We start from the raw sequence: 20,164 nt of genomic DNA on the forward strand, positions 1-20,164 counted from the left end.
ATTTAAACAAAAATGTATGATGAACTTTTTTGGAACTTTTTAGAAAAGAAAAGTCTGAAGCCATTGTAATGATATTGAGTTCATTATATATATATATATATATATATATTTTTTTTTTTTTTTTTTTTAACATATTACCATAAAAAAGAAAAGGAAAAAAAATTAAAAATAAAGTACATGTGTGGACCAAATTGTATTTTTAGATTTTGTTTGTGGGAATTTTTTTTTTCAACAGAACATGGGTTCAAAGACTCAAAGGTAACCAAACAGTTTTACACTCAGAATCAATGGCCAGAATCAGGGTAACCAAACAGTTTTCACTTAGAATCAAGTAACAGAATCAGGGTAACCAAACAGTTTTCCACTTAGAATCAAGTGATAGAATCAGGGTAACCAAACAGTTTTTTTACCGAGTTGAAATGATTCCAAAGAAACTCATTCATATGAGTTAGATCCAGAATCCATAATCCCTGGGATCTGATCCGATGGATAATTCAAACCAAACACCCCCTTAACGGAACCCGGAACTGACAACCGAATAAAAAATGAACCAATTTTCTTATCGATCCAGCATCTGTAAACCAGTTGAAAATGGGATCACACTGGACTAACCAAAACTGGATCGAAACTATCATTTAGAATCATTCAGATCAAAATCGTCACAAACCCAAAAAGTCATTTTTCATTTGTTGGGGTGAGGGCCAATAACTACTTCATTAATGAATTATAGTAATAAAAATACATGTCTTATCAAGATAGAATTTGTAACTTGCAATCCTCTTGTTTAGAGGGTAAAGATTTACCTCTCTGGAATTCATTTGGATCGACATTAGTTCCAACTACATTGCATTGCAAGAATCCGTGTTACATATTTGAAATGGGTTCATCTCCTTCTCTCATGATATAATCATCTTCCCGTTGAGCCCCCTTTCTCCTTGGAGCATGCATGAGGGCCAATTGGAGCACAATTGGAAACATCTATAGAAGAGACATTTTTCCTTTCATGAGGTGCTCCCAATCTTTTTGCTCACATGTCTCTATATAGTAAACATTTTTCCATTGTTTATATTGTACATGGTAAACTAAATTAAACTAAATCAAACCCAATATCTGAACCAAATCGAACCCAATATCAAACTAATGATGTAAATCTGATTGGTTTTAGTTGTGCCTAATCACTCTCTTCTAATTTGAGGCATTGCACCATTTTCCACCCATTTAGGTAAACAACCTCGTGGGCCAACGCACGGACATAATTCTATTCAATCGGTCGTTATCAGTCCATAATCTGACTTGAGTTAATTGGCTTAATCATGCTATAATCATCTTTAAATGGATTAATTGACTAGTTGTGCTATAAATTGTCCTCAAATTGACCATACGCACCCTTAAACGAGCTATAATTGGTGTAAATGGGCTTAAACGTACTATAAACAATCAATTGTCAATCACATTATAGAAGATCAGTCATGGGCGGATACTATCATTTCGTCCAAGAAGAATAGTTCTTCTAATTTTATAAAATTTTCTATAACATTATTTTCTTGACCATCATTCAAAAAAGTTTAGGACCATCAAGCTATTACTTTGCACTGGGAACGTCTGATTATTAATCGATTGATGCTTGAATCCAACACATTTAATAATCAATCAATCCAATCTCAATCTTCAACCAATGGGTTCAAGTTGAACCTACCAATGCAAGCCGACTTCTAATACCCTAGAGATACCTTTAGAATGACAAGCCAATGACATTGAGAAGAAAATATACAAATCATGAAAGGCCCAATGTGGGGACGAATTATTTTAAAAATAAAACGTTACTTACCAAAATAGAACATAAAATAAGGGTGTTGAATTTCTTTCTAGTGTGTTGTTGGGAGATTTCGACCGGACAAAAAAGAGTTGATGAGCTTCAAAGCTTCACTTGGTTTATTGAGGGGTACCAAGTGACCAGCCCCTCTTACTGTCACAAATGTTAGTCCTTCGTATTCAACAACCCTTCCTCCAACCTGTTCAAATAGTAATAATAATAATAAGTAATCTTAATTAAGAAAAAAGAAAAAGAACCCTGATGGTCTGGTCTAGTCGCAGTTGAATATTTTCATGCTCAATTGTATTTAAGTATTCCTACACGAAATCAATTTGAATCAGAATCAATTGTAACCAATCCCGATTCCAACTGATTCTTGTTCCAAAACCTTAGAATCTCCGAGTTTTCAATGCGGCCAATTCTAGGGTTCTTTTGGGACTAATTTGACGGATACCTAATTCCATGTTTTGAATCCTTGGGTCAACCAACCCTTTGTGACCTATTTGGTTATAAGATAAGAGGCTTAAAATTTGAAAATACTGTATCATTGTAGCCTGCGTTATGTACAGACCTGATTGTGGTGGAACCAAGAGTGCCAAGATGCATTGATGGGCAAATCCAAAGCTTCCATGCAGTATTGGGTCCCCGAAAATGGTATCCTGCCATCCATGTCCCCACTGTTCACCTCCAAGGAAACCCCAAATATACAAATATTATCATTTTTTTTTAATTAAGAAAATATTATAATTCACCACCACTTGACAAAGAAAGATAAACATTAAGGCATATATAATAAGGAAAATGGTTCTCTAAGTGGGAGGACACATCAATGATGTAAGATGAAATAATATCATATATAGGAGAGTAACAAGATCATTTCATATGAGAATGAGGGAGATTGACACAAACAGTGCTAAACAGTGCTATCTTATATTGCCCCAAGGGTTCAAGGAACAATATCCAAAAAAAAATTAAGGAGTGGGTTCATGGGTAGCATCAAGTTAGGATTTCAAAAAACTGGCTTGTACGGAAACCAAAGTTAGGGCATGTTTCGCCTAGAACTGATTCAAATCTCCTTCCATCACGATAAGGTAAGACGAATTTAACTCAGAACCACATGCTCCCAGAGGAGGAGATCCGCCATCTCTGGGACCTTTTGGAGTGAAATATCTATGCTTTGACATCATTTAACTTTCAAATAAAGATGAGGATAGAAGAAACCTGTAAACCCATATCTTTAGACCAGCTTTGATTAGTTTCCGATAGATGGGTAGGATTGAGAAAACCGTAAAGTTGTACGAATTCAATATGGAATCACTGCAAAAAAAAAAAAAAAAAAAATCTTTAAATCAGGACATACCCGTATACCCGTAAACCCATATCTGATTTCAAATTTTGAATTGGGGCCATCCATGATCCATGTATGCATTGATAGGCTTGAAATCATGGTTTTAAATCTTGGTATCATATCGGTACTAAGCCAATATGGTCGGCCGATACTATCAAACATGATTTTTTTAAATCTCGAGTCACCCTGATACAGCCGATTCCTACCGGTATCAGAATCGGCAGTGACCGATATGGTACCGAGTTTTATATCAATGCTTGAAACTACTTACCTGCAGACCCTCCATTTCTTGCTGGTATTTCCTTCCATATTTGCATGGATAGACAATCGAACATCCATTCTATTGAAATATTCTTCTGCGTATGGAGAGTAACAAGGGTCATAGCCTCCAAGAATTCTCTTCCCCTTCTTCACCTGCACTCCACAATCATTTCCCAATATCCATAATAAATGAATTGGTTTCGATTCTAAGTAGAACTCATAATTGGTTATGGAAGAAGATCATAGATCACCTTAAAGTGAGAAGTAAGAACATGGTCACTAGCAGATGAAGAGGATGAAGTTTTGTTGAGGAGGCAAATAGGGGCGTAGATATTGTAGATATCAATCTCTGTATAAGGTTGGAAAACAATGTTCATGGCGGCATTGCATTGGTCTGTCCAATTGATGAGCTCGAAATCACATACTTGTTTTGCTTTCTCATAGACTTGATCTGATATAACTGCATGACTCCATGCGTACTCCAATAAACCTTTGGAATCATAGAAGTCATCTGTTTCAGGATTTCCTACCTGTAACAATTCATTCATGGATTAAGACCCTTGATTACCCTTCACTCATCTCTGTGTTCTTGTGGTTCTAAGAGCTTACAATGAAACCTTTGAGGTGAATGAATGGGTAGTTCTTCTGATCCTTGTTCCTGTCATACACGAGCTCGGCTAGTTGAGGCACATAGTGACCTGCAAAAAGAACAAGAAAGATTAATGGTTCTTATAAATACGAGAAGAAATTAAAGATTGTTTCTTTACCTCCGTAACTCTCTCCTGAGATATAGAGATCATGAGCTTTAAATTGTGGAAATCTGTCCAGCCAATTGACTATGAAATGGTACGCATCCTCCGCTTCATTTAATTAAAATGGAAGAAAATTAACAAATGGGTCAGTGAACAGTGAACCCATCAAAAGAAAATATGTGAAAGCAAGACGAAACGCTTCGTTTGTGCTTAATTTTAATTACCCACAAAACTGTCATCTAATCTGGTGAGATCAGAACTTGTGTTTGTGTATGAGAACCCAACTCCCACTGGAGATTCCACAAATAACAAATTTGCTTCTGCAACATCGAAAAGAAGGAAAGAAATTACTTCCTATTTGGAGTTTGTAATAACAAATGGAATTCCTTCCAATCTCAATCTGAAGTTCCAGGACTGAGAAAGGACAAAATGAAAGAAAGAATATGATAAGATAGAATAGGAAACCTTTATTCCAAGCATATTTATTGAACTCAAGTCCAACTCCATTTCTTTTCACACGAAAAGGACCCAATTCAACAGCCGCACCATATCCTATTGATGAGCAACCAGGACCTGATATATATAAAAGTGGAAAAACAGAGAAGGGGATATTAAATAGGGGAGGATCAGAAAAGGGGAATTCTAGGGTAAAATCAGGAGGTGGGTAGGTGATTGATTGATTTGTTGCTTAGGGCTTTAGGTAATAAGTAGTACCTCCATTAAGCCAGAGAAGGAGAGGCCTCTTGGATGGTTGAGATTGAGCTTCAAAAAACCAGTAGAACAGAGCCCTACCTGGATGTACAGTTATGTAGCCTGAGAAGTGTGAGATGGGTGGGTTTGAGGGCTGCCCTGGGAGAAGAGTTATCCTATCAGATTGCTGGGTTTCAGGAAGTGGGTAGGTGTTGGTTTGGTCCGAAGCATTAATGCCTGTAATAAAGAATGACCCAATTCCAATCATAAGAAACCCAAGCACAGAAAGTAGAAGGAAGAGGGGCGATGCCGCTGAGGCTGGGGCTGAAGCCATATCCTTCGAAGTTGGTATTTCTTTGGATGAGATACGTTTCTTTTTGCATTTACTCACTCTGCTCTGCTATTATTAGTTTTTGTTTTCACTGTCATGTCTGGTCAATTCCTCATGAGAAGGTCCCATTTCCAGATATCCAGGGAGGGTCACCTAATTACCTCTGGGAATTTCAAATTCTTCACTCTCTCTCACCTCCAAAGTAAAGTCAAGATTCCCTCACTCATTTGTCATTTCACGCCCCTGCAAATTCAAAGAAAAATTGTCTGTTTCAAAATTCAAACCATCGTAGCTATAATTCCTATTTTACGAATACCCATGCGATGCGATACGTAGATCAGTAGATGTAGATGGGGATATTCCCCTTTCCATGGTTCTTATACCAAGCACGCGCTAAAAGCCGAGAACTTTGTTTCTGGTAAATCTGGTCCGTGCTCTCAGCTCTGTATGAATTCCTAAGAAACAGTATAAAGTTTGGATTAGAGGAACCGGGAACGTAGCAAACAAATAACGATTTGGGTTTTCAGTTTCACCTATCTTGCCTTCTGCTAGAGTTCAAGTGGTAGTCAAATAGTTGGTCCTAAAGGAATCACCATAGGCTTCATTAGATGACAAAAGCTTAAACTGCAGAATCCCATCTCATACTTCCGCTTCTACTGCTGGGGAAAACTTTCCTGAACCACCCCATTGCTTGTTGGACAGAATCACCTGGAGATAAAAGTATAGCACACCATGCAGAGGTTCCATCATAGGAATTGAAGGTTGCTTCAGTTATCACCATGGTTCAAGTTCACTTAAGCAGAATAGTGAATAGTACCGATTGTGTTGGATATGAAAGATATGTTGTGGGCTCCATGTCTCATGGGTCATTACAACCCTGTTGGGCATGCCAGATAGCATAGGCAGTGAGATTCCTTTCGACAAAATCATAAGAGATGGTGGCATGCCAAGCTGTTTCAGGCAATGTTTAAAAACCCCAGAATCACGAATTAATCAATGTGCTAAATGGCAAATGCAAAGGGAACCTATTGATTGGCCCTCATGAAAGCAAAAAAATACCTTAAAAAATAGGTAATTAAATAGAAGTAACATTTGGACCGATCCATATGGGCAGGGCCTTCCTAGCATTGCTCAATCTAAATTTGGCAACAGAACCAAGATCCAGTGAGATTCCAATACAAAACCCTACTAGAATCCACCTTGAAACATTCTTAGTATCACATTGACCAAATGAACTGAATGAAAATTCTTTTTACAGAATTTTGATGAAATCTTGGTCCCATTCGACCTTTAATACAGCATCTTAATAAAGCCTGCTTCTTAAGTGACCATACATAATCACTTCCCTCCTTTAACCTCCATAGCCTATTACAACAGAATTTTGGCAGGACGGAGATGAGAATCAATGTAGCTTTTAACAATAAACTGCAAGTGTGATAGGCTCTACCTTAAAATTTTGGATAAAAAAGCACAATAGATGAAAAATAGACCGAGATTTGCAAATCCTCGTTAATAATTTCTAGGTTTCAGGCACCTTTCTGTCAGCTTGAAGAGAACATCAGCTTGAAGAGGACAGCAGCTCAAGATGACAACCATTCCCAAGATCTGATATAAGCTCATCCAGCTTTGATTTCGTAGAATGAGAAGGTTTAACCTGTCAGAAATTACTATTCAGGCTGTAATTCAAGAGGTTGAAGAAACAAATCTATATCATCAAATTCAGGTTTTATTCTCCTCTTTGGAGAGAAAGCTCGAGAGATAAATCTTGATAAGCGGCTTAAAGGGTCCTGTAGACCATCCATTTCATAGTGTCCAAATCGCCAATCCCTTATGACATATGGTCTCAATATGGGTTTATCAAGGCCGCCTGTCAAAAGGAAGAGAACAAGTCAATAATATACTTAAAAGCTCAACTACATTAGTTTGAGAATTACAAATCATAACTTTAGATCATCCACTTCATATCAGGGGAGAAGACAATTGTTGAACATAGAGTGGAATCTATTCTGAGTGCAATAGATAAAAAAGTGCAATTCATAGTGGAAATATCAAGACATGGTGCACTTGCACGAGGTTTTTGTTGAAAAGAGGAAGAGGCCACTCATATATGTTGCACACTGGTTGTCTTTGTTCGCAACCTTGGCCACGTATCAGTGATGAGGTGGTCAGAAGTCGTGGACAAACGTATGATTGTGTGTGTTGAACAGAACACAGGATAGCAGCTTCAAACAGATATTTCCCAGAAGGATTTTATAGACACTGTTCACCCCCCCTCTTAGCGTCAATCTGGGATTAACAATATATACTATGTTTCTGAGTTTATGGTTATCAGTATCACTGTGGAGTTTTCCCACTGAGTTAATAAAATCTGAGCAAAACAAATAAATGGGTTTCCAAAGATTATGGATTGGAAGTGATTCTAATGCTATGGGTGTCAGTATCATCAATAAATCCATCCCTTGGATTTTCATGCAACAGTGGAATCATTATTTGCCATTTTTGGTTTCCGGTTTAGTGGAAGATCTCACATTTTTATAGAGAAGGGAATGTTGCAGCTAATGTTCTTGCCAAGGAGGGAGCCTCTCTCCAAGTATAAAATTTTTGGTAGGTTACCCTTCTTTTATTTCTCATAAAAACTTTTGGGACTGTAATAACAGACCTCACTATTGTTTTGATTGATGATGGTCATTTTTTGAGGATCTTATTTGTCTTTGTATGAGGTTTCTGCTGATGGCAATGCCGAAGATGGATCCTCAGTGCAAAGTTGTGAAATTTTTTGTCTAGGAATGCCTAGGCGCTAATCCAGGATATTCCATATTCTTTAACATATACAATTGCTTATCTGTATCAAAACAAGAGCAGAATAACCTACTAAATAAGTAATGTCAGGTATAACTCTAAACTCCATATCATATTCTAAGTCAAGTATTTTTTTTTTTTTTTGGGGGGTGGGGGATTTCCTTACTGAATACTTGAGCTCCGGATTTTACCTGCATACATTAGCCCATGTTTGTTAACCTCTCGGTAAAATGGTCGTGTCTTCTTGTCTTTAGCAGCACTTTGAAGTTCACTCCATGCACGTGCCCGATCTTGCCTTGTTATTTTACCTGTGGTCACCACCTGAAATTAAGATGCCAGACAGATTAACACAGCTATATTCAAAGAACAATAGAAATAGATCACAAACAGAAAAAACATGTAACGTGTTTTCACCTTAGAGAATAAGTAGTACGACGGGCGTGGAACACGTGCAAGCCCATTTGCACGGTCAACTGCTACAAGTCCAAACTTGGGACCATATCCATCAGCCCACTCCCAGTTATCTGATATAGTCCAGAACAGGTAACCAAGCACAGGAACACCCTGCAAAACAAGAAGTGTTTAATGCCCTATTATTTCATATGGAGAACTGATCCAGATCAAGAAGCAACACAAACCATAATCATTGCCGCGTAAACAGCAAGCAAATGCTCTAATAAATATGGCCGTCGGATCAAGTCTGTCTCATCAGAAACACCATTTTCACTAATGATGAAGGGAACTTCTAGGTGTTTATATCTTTCATGAAACTGAAGCAACAAGCGGAACAAGCCATCAGGATAGACCGCACGACCAGATTCACTGTACTCGTCGTTCTCTACAAGTTTGAGTCCAGCGCCAGACACCACTTCCTAACCATTAGAAAAAATATAAAGCCCTTATTAAATTTTAACCAAAAGTAGGAACCTCTACTAATTCTTTCTAGGTAAGAGCTAACAACCTGTCCATAGTAGTTTATCCCTATGAAATCCATCTTGTCACAGATGCTATCGATGTATGGAAAAAGGGTCAAGGAAGTCGCCAACGAAACAGCAGCTATATCAAAGAGACCATATGGCCGCATAAACGACGCATGATGTGCTACTCCAACAATTGCTTTTGACGGAGTTTGGCTGCCAATTGTTTTTATTAGTTTATTGAAGGAAAAATAGCTCCAGTGAAGTCCACTGCTGGCGTAAATAGAAGAACTGATGCGAGTGCTTTAAAATGATATGCACACTCACTTGTTGGGCAGACCATAAAGAAAATGTACAGATAACAACGGTATTTATGGCATGCATTGGACTCAGCTTGTAGATCTAAAGTGCCAAGATATATGTGATTGGATGGTATAATCATAAAAGTCATCACATATCTTTGGATAGAGTTTTGGGGGGGGGGGGGGGGGGGGAGATGAAAGCAAAGGAAAGTTTCGCTTACTGCTGAGAAGTCCATTGCTCCATCAAATCATTTTTTTATTATATTCACAAATTTCTCTTATTCCCATTGATTATGAATTTTTCCATTTTTTCCCCTGGTTGATGGCAAATCCAATATGAGAGCTTGTGAGATGAAGAACCTTAGTCCATGGATAAAGTCATAGGCCTCCTTATGTGCAATTGTCATCCAGTGCATGGCTTGTTTAAAAACACCAGTAGGGAGAGCAGAGGTTGCAGCCTCTAGCATGTCAGGCTTACCACCAGGCCAAGACCCAGCACAATAAGTTAACATGCAAAATACATGAGGCTCATTAAATGTTACCCAGTAGTCCACCAAATCTGATACAGCTTCAACAACAAGCCTGCAAAAGAGAAGAGCCATAGAGTAACTTAGAAGAGTTCATAAAAACAAATGGGAAACCGCTAGGAAATCAAATGGTTCAAAGAAAAGTAACAAGGTAAGACAATTTTGTGGTTTACTTTTTCCCTATTTAATTGCATAAAGCACAATGAATTAAAAAAAAACAACCATATGCATTATTTTGTTATGTTTCTCAATGAATCAATGTAAAGCAAACATTACTTGACTCCACATTGTCCTGCTATTAATTTCTAAGTCCTGGGAGCCAAGGACTAAAAGCCAATGTTTTTTCCAGGTTTGAGTCCACCTTCCCCTCCCCCTCCAACACACACAGATAAGTTTCATTACTTGACTCCACGTTGTCCTGCTATTAATTTCTAAGTCCTGGGAGCCAAGGACTAAAAGCCATATGTTTTTTCCAGGTTTGAGTCCACCTTCCCCTCCCCCTCCAACACACACAGATAAGTTTCACTCAGTGTTCAGTAAAAACCTGAATCTAAAGCACTATGTAGCTTATTGAAAACAAATGCCAAATGACTAGGTTGAATTGAATAGACTCCTTGCCTTCAAAACCAGAAATTAGCTTATTGAAAACACATGCAAAATGACAAGGTTCAATTGAATAGATTCCTTGCCTTCAAAACCAGGAACTTATTATTATTCTCTCAGCAACCTGTCATATAGCTTCTTTGACAAGGAGAAAGAGGATCTCTATGAAACCTACACCGCTTGAAGAGATGAAATGCCCATTAGGCATTTTGAAAATCTCCAAAAGAGAACTTCAAATGTGTTAATCTGAGTTTCTGTGACCAAAATCGTAGCCTCTCTAAATCATGCCAATTGTATTTGAGGCTAAGATATATTCAAAAAGATGCCAAATGTACATTCATAAGCATGGACATGTGCTTTAACACATTTAACCGAACCATTTTATATGCCTGGACACATTTGCAAGCAGCGTAAATACAAAATTTCTTCCAACAAAACAAGGAATAGGAGCAGGAGGAAACACCTACAAACACAAGGAATAGTAAATAGAAAGGGAGGAACCCAGGGGGGGGGGGACTGATAATGGAAAACAACATAACCTTGTAAAATCCATGAAATATTCAACTGTTTTTTCCATCTTCCACCCTCCATATTCTCCAGCCCATGGTGGAAGAGAGTGATGGAACAAAGTCAGCATCACTTTCATTCCATGGGAACGAACCCGTTGTATGATCCACCTATATCGCTCTAGAGCTGCAAAATTGACCTATAGCAGACATTAGGCAAAAGAGTCAGTTCAAATTCATCTCCAGTTCATCAAATTGGGTAATGAGACCATAAACATTACTAAATAATACAGATTGAGGATTAGAATGAACTTCCAATATTATATATTTCCCACATAGATTTCATTAAACAGCATGCATGTGCATTAGGAAGGTCCTAAATAAGCACAAAAAAGAAAAGGGGGTAGTTAGCATCAAACTTACTGTTTCTTTGAGTCCTTTTACTGGCTCCTCAGGCATAATCCTGGTCCAATCTATTCCCATTCGGAAAACACGGATGCCAGTATCTTTAGCAAGATTCAATTCAATATCAGGTTCAGACCAAAATTTGAGTCTTTCTTCCCTGAAATTAATTCAAGAAACAAATCATTCATTTTCTCCTTCATGATTCATCACCAACCTATTTTAAGAACATTATTGTTACATCCTTTCTCTTTAAGAAACTTAAAGTCATGAATTAGAACTTCAAGTTTGGGTAGAGAAAACTGATCTCACACCCAGTCATGAACTCCAATTCACAAGCTCATAATTAAGAACTGAGCTTACGGGTGAGGAACATTGTGCCATGCAGCAATATTATGGTGGCATTCGGCACTTTTTGCAGGTTCTTCCTCCTCATCTGAGAACTTCTGGAAACCTCTAATCATGGCTTCCATTGATATCTTAAGAAGTTTCTTCTTACTTTTTGTCTTTTCAAGCTTTTTCAAAGATGATGGAGCCTGCTGAGAGCTGCCATCACTACTAGAGGAAGCCATTAACGCATCTGCCAGTTTTGGGTTCTGCATCCCCTCTGAATTGTCGCATGGCTGTTCCTCTGCAAACTGAAGCCAAGCATCACTGAGCCTGTCTTCAACATGAGCTGGTGCGGTTGCCAGTCCAAAGAAAAACTCACTTTCCTCCTCTACAGGGATTTACACAAAACAAACATGGTGAATTATGTGAGAGTAAAAAATGAACAACGGTTTAGGCCTTCGTTTAAACTCTAATTTTCACCAAATCCTAAAAATTCTCAAAATCATTGTCAAAAGAAAGATTATAAGTTGAAGGGACCTTGAGGGTGGGGGATAGGGATAGGAAAGAACAGCCAAATGGGATACATGATCTGATTAAGCTTTTGCCAAAAAAAATTAAGTGTTCATTCTCGAACTCTCAGACAGCGCTCTGAATACTCTCAAATGAAGATCCTGGTTACCAGGATTTTAAATATGGTGAGCTTCGTGCTTTTACTTTGCCATCAAGAAAGCTTTGATAAGTTAATATTCTCACTACCCACTCTAGCTCTTTATAAAAACTACAATTCACAGTTTATACTCAAGCTCTGTACCATCAGACGGCAATTGGGTCCAGTATCGATTATTCTCAAACGTAGCCAACCTCGAAACGCACAGAAGAAACAGGAACAACGAAGGACTTCAAAAAATTTCCACCATTTTCAGGTTCTGCAAAGTCTATTCTGAATTATACTCAAACTTCCTTAATACCCAATTTTTTGAAATCAAGAACAATATAAAGAAGGGTCTCAAAAAGTGAAATTAAATCACAACGCATATTCAGAGTTTCAAGCTGTGGGCATTCCACATACAACCATGCATGAAAATAAAAGGCCCACCACCCAAAGCTAATCCAATAATGTTAAGGGTTCGAGAGTTTAGTTTAGTTTACCATTGTCGGGATCAACGTTGAAGACTGCAAGCGTATCTGAGGATTCGTCAATTGGTGACCGGAACGGCCAAAGGAACTTTTTCCGGTACCTTGAAAAGGAGAAGACGTTAGCTGCTACACTGAGTGTGACTAGGACTCCGGCTAGCTTCGTGGCCGATACGAATAGAGCAACGAACGCCATGGAATACGTATGGGAAATGGGAAATGGGAAATGGGAAACAGAGGATAGAAGAGATTGGAAAACGGAGAGAAAATGTTGCTCTACTTCAGTAAGCCATGTGTCACCACCATTCTCATTGTGATGGCACAGGCGGCAGGCATCAGCTTGTGGTGCCCTGTGTTCGTGATGGAAGATTCAAGATGCATTAACCGATCAATGTCTTTGGAACTTATCTCATCAGCACAGCTTCGATCAACGTCGAGCCGGGTCCTTGGGAGACAGATTTGGGCTTTGAAAAGAAACAAAGAAGGAAGAGTACACCCAACTTTCCAAAGTTCTTTCGGGCCGGCTTGGTTCACCCATTAAATCTTCAGTTTAACCAGTAATGGAACCACTGAATCTGCAGGAATGGCTCTGGCCAGTGGCCTGGGTTGAACGTGTGGATGAATTGGATTTCAAGATTGACCAGCATGGTCTGAGGTATCTGTCTCGGATTGGAAGTGTCGGCACAGTGTTTTTTTTTTTTTGTTCAAGTAGGGCTGTAGGGGTGTTAGTTTGGCCTGACGGCCCAAACTCACCCTGGCCTGCCTTGAGTCCAAATCCTGTCTAACACTGTTATGAAGGTTAATCCAGCCCGGCTCAACCTGGCCCAATTTTAACTCTAATCTAATAATGTGTTTAGTAATAGTGTTCTCCTTCTTCTAGGCCCACATCATGTGTTACATAAGTCTTCAACAAGCTGTCGATATGGCTTCAACCCACATCATGTGTTACACAAGCTACACACTCTTACCTATTGAACTAAGACGATCAAATGGCTATTTCTCCCATTTTCTTTGTATAGACTGTTTTTCTGTCACCTGTCATGTGTTGATATGATGTTTAGATATAATAGCAATCATGAAGAATTGTCCAATTTGTAGGGAGATCTGGTGATGCCAGGCAATTAAAAGGTCTATCTTATAACTAAATTGACAACTTTGCTTGCTCCAAATTTATGAATTAAGATTAGAAAAAGGACTGCCATGGTCTTCACACATCTGTGGTAAGTATAGGCTTTAACATTCGTGACTTTTTAATGAAAAAATAACAAAATATAATATATATATATAGGGTCAATTAGGGTCAACCCGACCCAACCTTGAGCCCTGTAGGGTTGGGCTTAAGCATGAACCCGGCGGGGTTGGATTAGGCCTAGGTTGAGCTTTGGGGATTTAGAGTTGGATTGGAATTTTAAGAAATCCAGCTCAACTTGGCCATGTTTCACCCCTATTTGTGGGTGTTGATGTTCGGATTGCGGAGAGTAATTTTACTATGCTTAATCATTGCACTAAGTGCTATATTGGGGGGGGAAAAAAACAATCAGTTCATTTGAAGGCTTGAACATGAAGGAAATATAAGTTAAAGTATTATAAACATTCAAAAACTGATGAAAAGTGCTCAAAGGCCATGAAGTGATTGTTAGGTCAAAAATAAGCCTATTTAAAATTTTCGCATCAAACCACACTTCCTTTAAGCGTCCATTCATTTAGCTGTGCTTCAGTGCCTCTGCTATGGTTGATCAAGTATCGGCATAGGTTGATTAAATATCGGTGGAACGGTATGGAAAAACGCAAAACTGTTAAAAAAACCCATTTTTAATGAAAACCAGGGCAAAACCGTTCGATCCGGGCTGATCAGTACAAACCCATACCAGTTTCCAAGGTGACCAATCCCCGGTCACCAATCCGATACCATGCACTTAAACCATGTTGGCTTCACAGTGAACCCCATCATTGTATATTTGTATGCTACGTCCAACCAAGAATACTTGGTAAAACGTATATAGCATCTTCGACCAGCGGTTGGGTTCCAAATTTACAATAAAGGAAATCCAAAAGGTAGGATTCCCTTTAATGGATTTTATGTAGAAATAAAATCTTATATAGAACGAATAGAAAGAGCAATCAAACAATTACAACACAAGGATTTATATGGATCGACAAGGTGTTCAGATGAGAGCAGTATTTGAGCACATAAAAAGGAAAAAATTCATATTTGAAAACAAAATCAAACGGGCCAAAGTCTGTGACTCTAGGCATATTGGGAATAGGTAATTGACAATTAGGATTACAGAACTTGGCCTACCTTGATAAGCTTGTGAAAGAAAAAAAGAAAGTTTTAGAGATTTTATTTGCAGTAAGTCCACTGACCTTTAGACATCGATGACACCTTCAACCAAGAATTGGGTTCCATACTTTCACACTAGATGTTGATGGGCATCCTTCAACCAAGAATTGGGTTCCAAACTTCATAACCAAGGAAGGAAAACCAAAAGTTAAGATTCTTTCCACTTGTAGACAGAGACAGAGTCTCTGATTCTCTGCAAATTGGTAATTGTCATGGCAACGAAGTCAAGCTGTAGCTAGTAGTTTTGTTTTGATCAAAAGAGTTTCATTTCCTTGTTATTCAATTTCTCTCAGTTCTCCAAATATCCAAATCTCAGAGAAAGAATCCTATGATGGAAGGAGGAGCTCGAGGTCGAGTTCCAAGACAAATAGGTACAGCCACAAATAACCAGAAACTAGTCACTATACTCAGCATCGATGGAGGAGGAGTTCGAGGCATCATTCCAGCAACCATTCTCGCCTTTCTCGAGTCTCGTCTTCAGGTAATCTGGCTCCTTTCTTTGTCAAATGACTTTGCTTAGTCTCATTGCTTGAGGTGATTGTTCTTAGTCCTGAGAAGAATGTCTGTCTTGGCTGTCTCAAAACATGTAGGAGCTTGATGGAGAGCAAGCAAGGATTGCAGACTACTTTGACTTGATTGCTGGGACGAGCACAGGAGGGATCATCACGGCCATGCTTACCACACCAAACCAGAACCATCGCCCACTCTTTACTGCTAGAGATATCAAAGGCTTCTACTACAAAGAATGCCCCAAAATCTTTTCTGAAGAAGCCAGGCCTACCAAACATGCCACTGGAGGGTATTTTGTTCTTGTTTTCCTCTGTTTGTTCATAACTTTAACTCCTTAGGAATCCATTCCTGATTCCTCTTTCTCTGTGTGTTCATAACAGGTTTAAATTCCCTTGGATAGATGAAGCCAAGTGGAAATCCACAGGAATTTGGAACAAGATCATCGGGGCAACATATGTGTCAATCAAGGTTTTCATGGCATGGTTGCTCACGGCTGTGTTTCAACCCAAATATGATGGAAAGTATCTTCATAATATAATCAAACAGATGCTGGGCCAAACCCGTTTGGGAGACACTCTAACCTCTGTGTTCATCCCAAGTTTTGATATCAAACTACTCAACCCAATCTTCTTCTCTACCTCTCAGGTCTAGTCCACTCAATCTCTCTACTTTTTCTCAAACTTTACGAACTTCAAATCAATGGTGAAAAGGAATAGTTACATGATCAAAGAGTTTAAATGCAGGGGAAAAGAGATGTGTCTAAGAATGTACTTCTGTCTGATGCTGTGATCAGCTCATCTGCAGCTCCATATTATTTCCCTCCATATTGTTTTGAAGCTTCTTCCAGGAAATACAACCTTGTGGATGGTGGTGTCGCTGCCAATAATCCTGTAAATCCTTCTAAAAACCCAAATTTTACAAAATATCCCAACCCTCTTAACTGAAATCAATGGAAACAGAAATCCTGTAAATCCCTTTTCTTCTTCTTTCTGTCACTGGGTTATTTGATTTTCAGACATTGCTTGCTATACGTGAAGCAACAAAGATGAATGGAGATCAAGACCTTAGCTTTTCTATAGATTACAGTGGTTACCTGGTTCTATCTCTGGGCACTGGCGCAGGTAAGCGAGATGGGCATGAGGTACAAGGGAGCAGTTGGGGCTTATTGGATTGGTTTACCAACAAAGGAACAGCACCATTACTTGACATCTTCTTTACCGCCATGGATGATATGGTTCAGATATACCTCTCATTTATCTTCCAAGGCCACCATTGTCGATCCAACTATCTACGTATCCAGGTTCTCTTGCTCTGTTCCAACAGAAATTTCTTAAATCTGATGATCCATGATGGTGATGCTATTATATTTTAATTGATGATGAGCAGGATGAAAACTTGACGATCGATGAAGCCTCAACAGATGATTCAAGCTTGAAATGCCTTATGAGGTTAGAGAAGATTGCGAATGAACTTCTAGACAAACCTGTTTTGATCACGAACTCTGAGACTGGTCTGCTAGAACCATTGCCCGGTGGCCGCACTAACAAATATGCTCTGATTGAGTAAGAAAAGAAAATATAGTTTGCAGAGATTTTCTTCACCCACGTTTCTACAAATAAAGCTAAACCACCATTTTAATGGCTACCAGGTTTGCTCAGAGATTGTCCATGGAAAGGAGGAGAAGAAACAAGACAGCAGTCTAATGATATATTGCAATGGTGTCACCTGTGAACGGGAAACAAAAATGCCCTGATCAATTTTATATCGGTTTCCCAAAAAAAAATTGATATGAGATGATATGGTCTTAGGTCCCCTCATCGTGAACACTGATTTATAGGTTTGATTTCCTTCAAACTCGTATCATCATCATTGTTGGTCTCTAACATGGTTTCAAAAATTGAAACTGAAACGGGTAGTGTTCTACCAATACATTGCAAAGAAAACACATGAAACTGTTTCATTTATGAACTGAACCAAAAACTGAAACAAACTGAACCCGAAACTAGCCAATAAAAATTAAACTAAACTAAACGATTATTACTCGTGTTGCAGTTTAGGAGAGTAGGAATTTTTAAATCAGTTTCAATTCGTTTGGTAAGGAAAAAATTGGGGCGGGCACAGGAAGTGGCAAGAATATAGTACCCTTTCGATAAGATTTTATTTATTGGCTTCCACAGTTTTGAGATGAAATTCAAATAGTGAATGGCAATCGTTAATTCCTTATGGAGTTAAAAAAGGTCCCCCCATACCAGATAATGTCCTAAGTTAACATTAAAAGCATAGGCATTGCTACTTGCTAGCCGAACCAAACCCCCATCCCCCCCCACCCCACGCCCCAAGCCCCAAGCCCCAAGCCCCAAGCCCCAAGCCACACTAACGCCACTCTTGCATTTTCTGGTGCATAAATGCCAAAGAATTATGAGCTGATTCCTTGCAAAATCAAGACCAAAGCCATTTTCATGCACCACGCAGCAGAGAGTGCCTCCTAACATTGAGTAATCCATTATCGGGGATCTTCCGCATCCTGCCATTTCATTGGAGCACATGGTTCAGTTCACCTGCTTATCCATCAAAAACAAGAATAGAGAGGGTCGCCATGTCCTGGAGCCTTAACGACTACCACATAGCCAACTTTTACATTTTTGCTGTGTAATTACCACAGGAGAGGGTTTTGTACGCAGCCCACTAAGAAAGGAATCTCCAAGGTGCTCCTTAATATTGCTATGGTAGTCCAGGTGGGGCCCAAATTTTGTGAATTGGAAGACTCTAAGGTCCCCTATTCACATGTCAAGTTCAGTGCATCAGGATTTTTCAATCCCAAGGCTATGGGCGGGCACATAATAGTGGTCAAAGTAATTATAGGCATGCATGAACATACATAGGGATGCATGTCAATACATACGTGGGCGGACACATAATAATGGTTGGAGTAATTATAGGCATGCATGAACATACCTAGGGATGCATGTCAATACATATGAGGATATATTTGAATGAATTGGGTTCTGAAATTTGACAAACGGCCAATCCGCACCATTCCCTAGATATCCTATTCAAAATTGCCACATCAATCTTTCCATGTAGCAAAAATGCGAATCATCAGCTTGGACATTCCTTTCCAGGCAGGCCTATTGGACAAACTTTTCCCAATTACTTATTTACCTCTAAATTATCCATCAGAAGCCTTAAACTTTCGAGGTCTCTTAGACTGAGGAGGCGACGGCGGTGCTTCTGAAAATCTTCCAGGAGCCTAGAAAGAGTTTAAAGGAGATGAATATACAAATTCCATAAAAGACCGCAAAAGAATTAAAAGTAATAAGACAAGGAAAAAATTAAAGAGGCCAACAAGGTAAGTACCTTGCGCTTTTGGTCACGCTTGCCAACTCTTTCTCCTGAAACCCAACAAAGAAAATTCGTATAGCTCACCATACAGGTTTTTCTAATAAGTGGGTCACATTCACCAAATCACCTACTCATAATTCATTACAAACAAATTTACCTCCAAAACTAAGAGAGTCGGGAATGAACGACCGATCCTGATCCACACCACGATTTGCACGCTGCTATATAGAATCCAAAGATTAAGAAAAAAAATAAATCAGTGGGACAGTTGTGCAACAAGAAAGAACGCAAAACAAGTGGGTAAGCAGGAAATGTCTCAGCTAAACAACACCAACTTTAAATGATGCAAGGCATGCAACATGAATGTATCACATTCGGTAATTCCCAAAGTGCACCTTCATGTCTTACCTTGGGAGTACTTGGAATGTCAGTGTATGAATTGTCACGAAGTGATGAAGCTTCTGCCTCTTTATTTTGCAACTGATTATCAAACATATAAAGGTCATGAACAAACAGAAGAGCACTTAAAGAAATAGAACCTGGCAGACACGAGATCCACATTCTAGTCTATATTTTACACTTCTCATGTTGCACGGAATCGGAACACCACATAATTATTTAGAAAATAACAAAGAAGATACATGGTTAAATGCTCTAAAACCTTAATCTAGTGTCGGGGAGTGAAAAATCTATCTTTGTGCAATTGCCTCCCACAAAGAGAATGTTGCTCATGATGTACCAAGGAACTTTATGTTCCAGCTAACTGGGTGGTTGGACAGTGCATCATACTCATGCAAAAGGAACATTTCCCCCTCCCTTTCTTTTCTTCTCTTTTGTGCGTATGTGCGCATGCATGCTAATGCAAAAGGGACATGTCTATTCAGAAAGCAGGATGGCATAAAAAAAATTGAAGGCTAAACGCGGAACAGATTAAAGGGACTAGCTACATGAATATTTTTTTCTTTTTTCATCTCTATTTGTAGCCATCACACTTTATAAGCCTTCTCCAACTCTTTGTACAGTTTTGTATCAGTTCAAAATAATAAAGAAAGGGAGAAAAAGGAAAAAGAGTTAAGATCATAAGTTTCACCAAAATGGTAGCCGAGTCCAAAATTGACAGGACGAAGAGCATATAGTAATTAGAATATTAAAGCTTTAGCCCCTAGCTCAATTGCTTGGGATAATGCACAGCAATTGTGAATTTGTTGGACAGAGCTAAGTACAAGTTCCCCCAACAAACCCCCCCCCCCAAA

At 38.8% G+C, this 20,164-nt stretch overlaps 4 protein-coding genes across 11 annotated transcripts in view; 1 reads left to right on the top strand and 3 right to left on the bottom strand.

Moving 5' to 3' along the window:
• Positions 1 to 1,586: 1,586 nt before the first annotated feature.
• LOC122091518 (serine carboxypeptidase-like 26) lies at positions 1,587 to 5,421 on the bottom strand. Of its 3 annotated transcripts, XM_042661513.1 has the most exons (11): positions 4,889 to 5,409; positions 4,640 to 4,747; positions 4,399 to 4,494; positions 4,190 to 4,282; positions 4,032 to 4,120; positions 3,674 to 3,952; positions 3,433 to 3,575; positions 3,035 to 3,130; positions 2,385 to 2,490; positions 1,829 to 2,012; positions 1,587 to 1,730 (listed from the first exon to the last, which is right to left on the bottom strand). In XM_042661513.1, the coding sequence occupies exons 1-10, from the start codon at positions 5,196 to 5,198 to the stop codon at positions 1,866 to 1,868; spliced, it is 1,467 nt and encodes a 488-aa protein (XP_042517447.1). In that variant the 5' UTR covers positions 5,199 to 5,409; the 3' UTR covers positions 1,587 to 1,730; positions 1,829 to 1,865. The 3 variants fall into 3 exon arrangements, with proteins under 3 accessions (XP_042517447.1, XP_042517448.1, XP_042517449.1); XM_042661514.1 differs by having other exon boundaries at positions 1,587 to 2,012; positions 2,385 to 2,472; positions 4,889 to 5,418; XM_042661515.1 differs by lacking the exon at positions 2,385 to 2,490 and having other exon boundaries at positions 1,587 to 2,012; positions 4,889 to 5,421.
• Positions 5,422 to 6,426: 1,005 nt separating this feature from the next.
• Positions 6,427 to 13,174, bottom strand: LOC122091517 (beta-glucosidase-like SFR2, chloroplastic). The gene is made up of 10 exons (XM_042661511.1): positions 12,731 to 13,174; positions 11,615 to 11,969; positions 11,273 to 11,411; positions 10,883 to 11,049; positions 9,574 to 9,795; positions 8,956 to 9,127; positions 8,633 to 8,866; positions 8,409 to 8,558; positions 8,186 to 8,315; positions 6,427 to 7,062 (listed from the first exon to the last, which is right to left on the bottom strand). Exons 1-10 carry the CDS (start codon positions 12,909 to 12,911, stop codon positions 6,863 to 6,865), a joined length of 1,950 nt encoding a protein of 649 aa, XP_042517445.1. The 5' UTR covers positions 12,912 to 13,174; the 3' UTR covers positions 6,427 to 6,862.
• Positions 13,175 to 15,142: 1,968 nt separating this feature from the next.
• On the top strand, positions 15,143 to 17,423 carry LOC122091688 (patatin-like protein 2). Of its 2 annotated transcripts, XM_042661753.1 has the most exons (8): positions 15,143 to 15,262; positions 15,353 to 15,540; positions 15,650 to 15,858; positions 15,950 to 16,214; positions 16,313 to 16,459; positions 16,585 to 16,869; positions 16,956 to 17,131; positions 17,218 to 17,423. In XM_042661753.1, the coding sequence occupies exons 2-8, from the start codon at positions 15,388 to 15,390 to the stop codon at positions 17,270 to 17,272; spliced, it is 1,290 nt and encodes a 429-aa protein (XP_042517687.1). In that variant the 5' UTR covers positions 15,143 to 15,262; positions 15,353 to 15,387; the 3' UTR covers positions 17,273 to 17,423. The 2 variants fall into 2 exon arrangements, with proteins under 2 accessions (XP_042517687.1, XP_042517686.1); XM_042661752.1 differs by lacking the exon at positions 15,143 to 15,262 and having other exon boundaries at positions 15,308 to 15,540.
• A 485-nt stretch (positions 17,424 to 17,908) lies between these two features.
• The window catches only part of LOC122091687 (SWR1-complex protein 4-like), a 23,615-nt gene continuing 21,359 nt past the window's right edge, over positions 17,909 to 20,164 (bottom strand). Inside the window, exons 13-17 of one of the 5 annotated variants that reach the window (XM_042661751.1) lie at positions 19,320 to 19,391; positions 19,069 to 19,132; positions 18,927 to 18,961; positions 18,732 to 18,819; positions 17,909 to 18,093 (exon numbers count right to left, since the gene is read on the bottom strand). In XM_042661751.1, the coding sequence (XP_042517685.1) occupies positions 18,739 to 18,819; positions 18,927 to 18,961; positions 19,069 to 19,132; positions 19,320 to 19,391 (252 nt within the window). In that variant the 3' untranslated portion in view covers positions 17,909 to 18,093; positions 18,732 to 18,738. Of the gene's footprint in view, positions 18,128 to 18,493; positions 18,820 to 18,926; positions 18,962 to 19,068; positions 19,133 to 19,319; positions 19,392 to 20,164 lie in introns of those variants that run through there. The other 4 variants (XM_042661750.1, XM_042661747.1, XM_042661749.1 and 1 more) reach the window with 4 other exon arrangements.

This window comes from Macadamia integrifolia, chromosome 10, assembly GCF_013358625.1.
Source record: "Macadamia integrifolia cultivar HAES 741 chromosome 10, SCU_Mint_v3, whole genome shotgun sequence".
Lineage (NCBI taxonomy): Eukaryota > Viridiplantae > Streptophyta > Magnoliopsida > Proteales > Proteaceae > Macadamia > Macadamia integrifolia.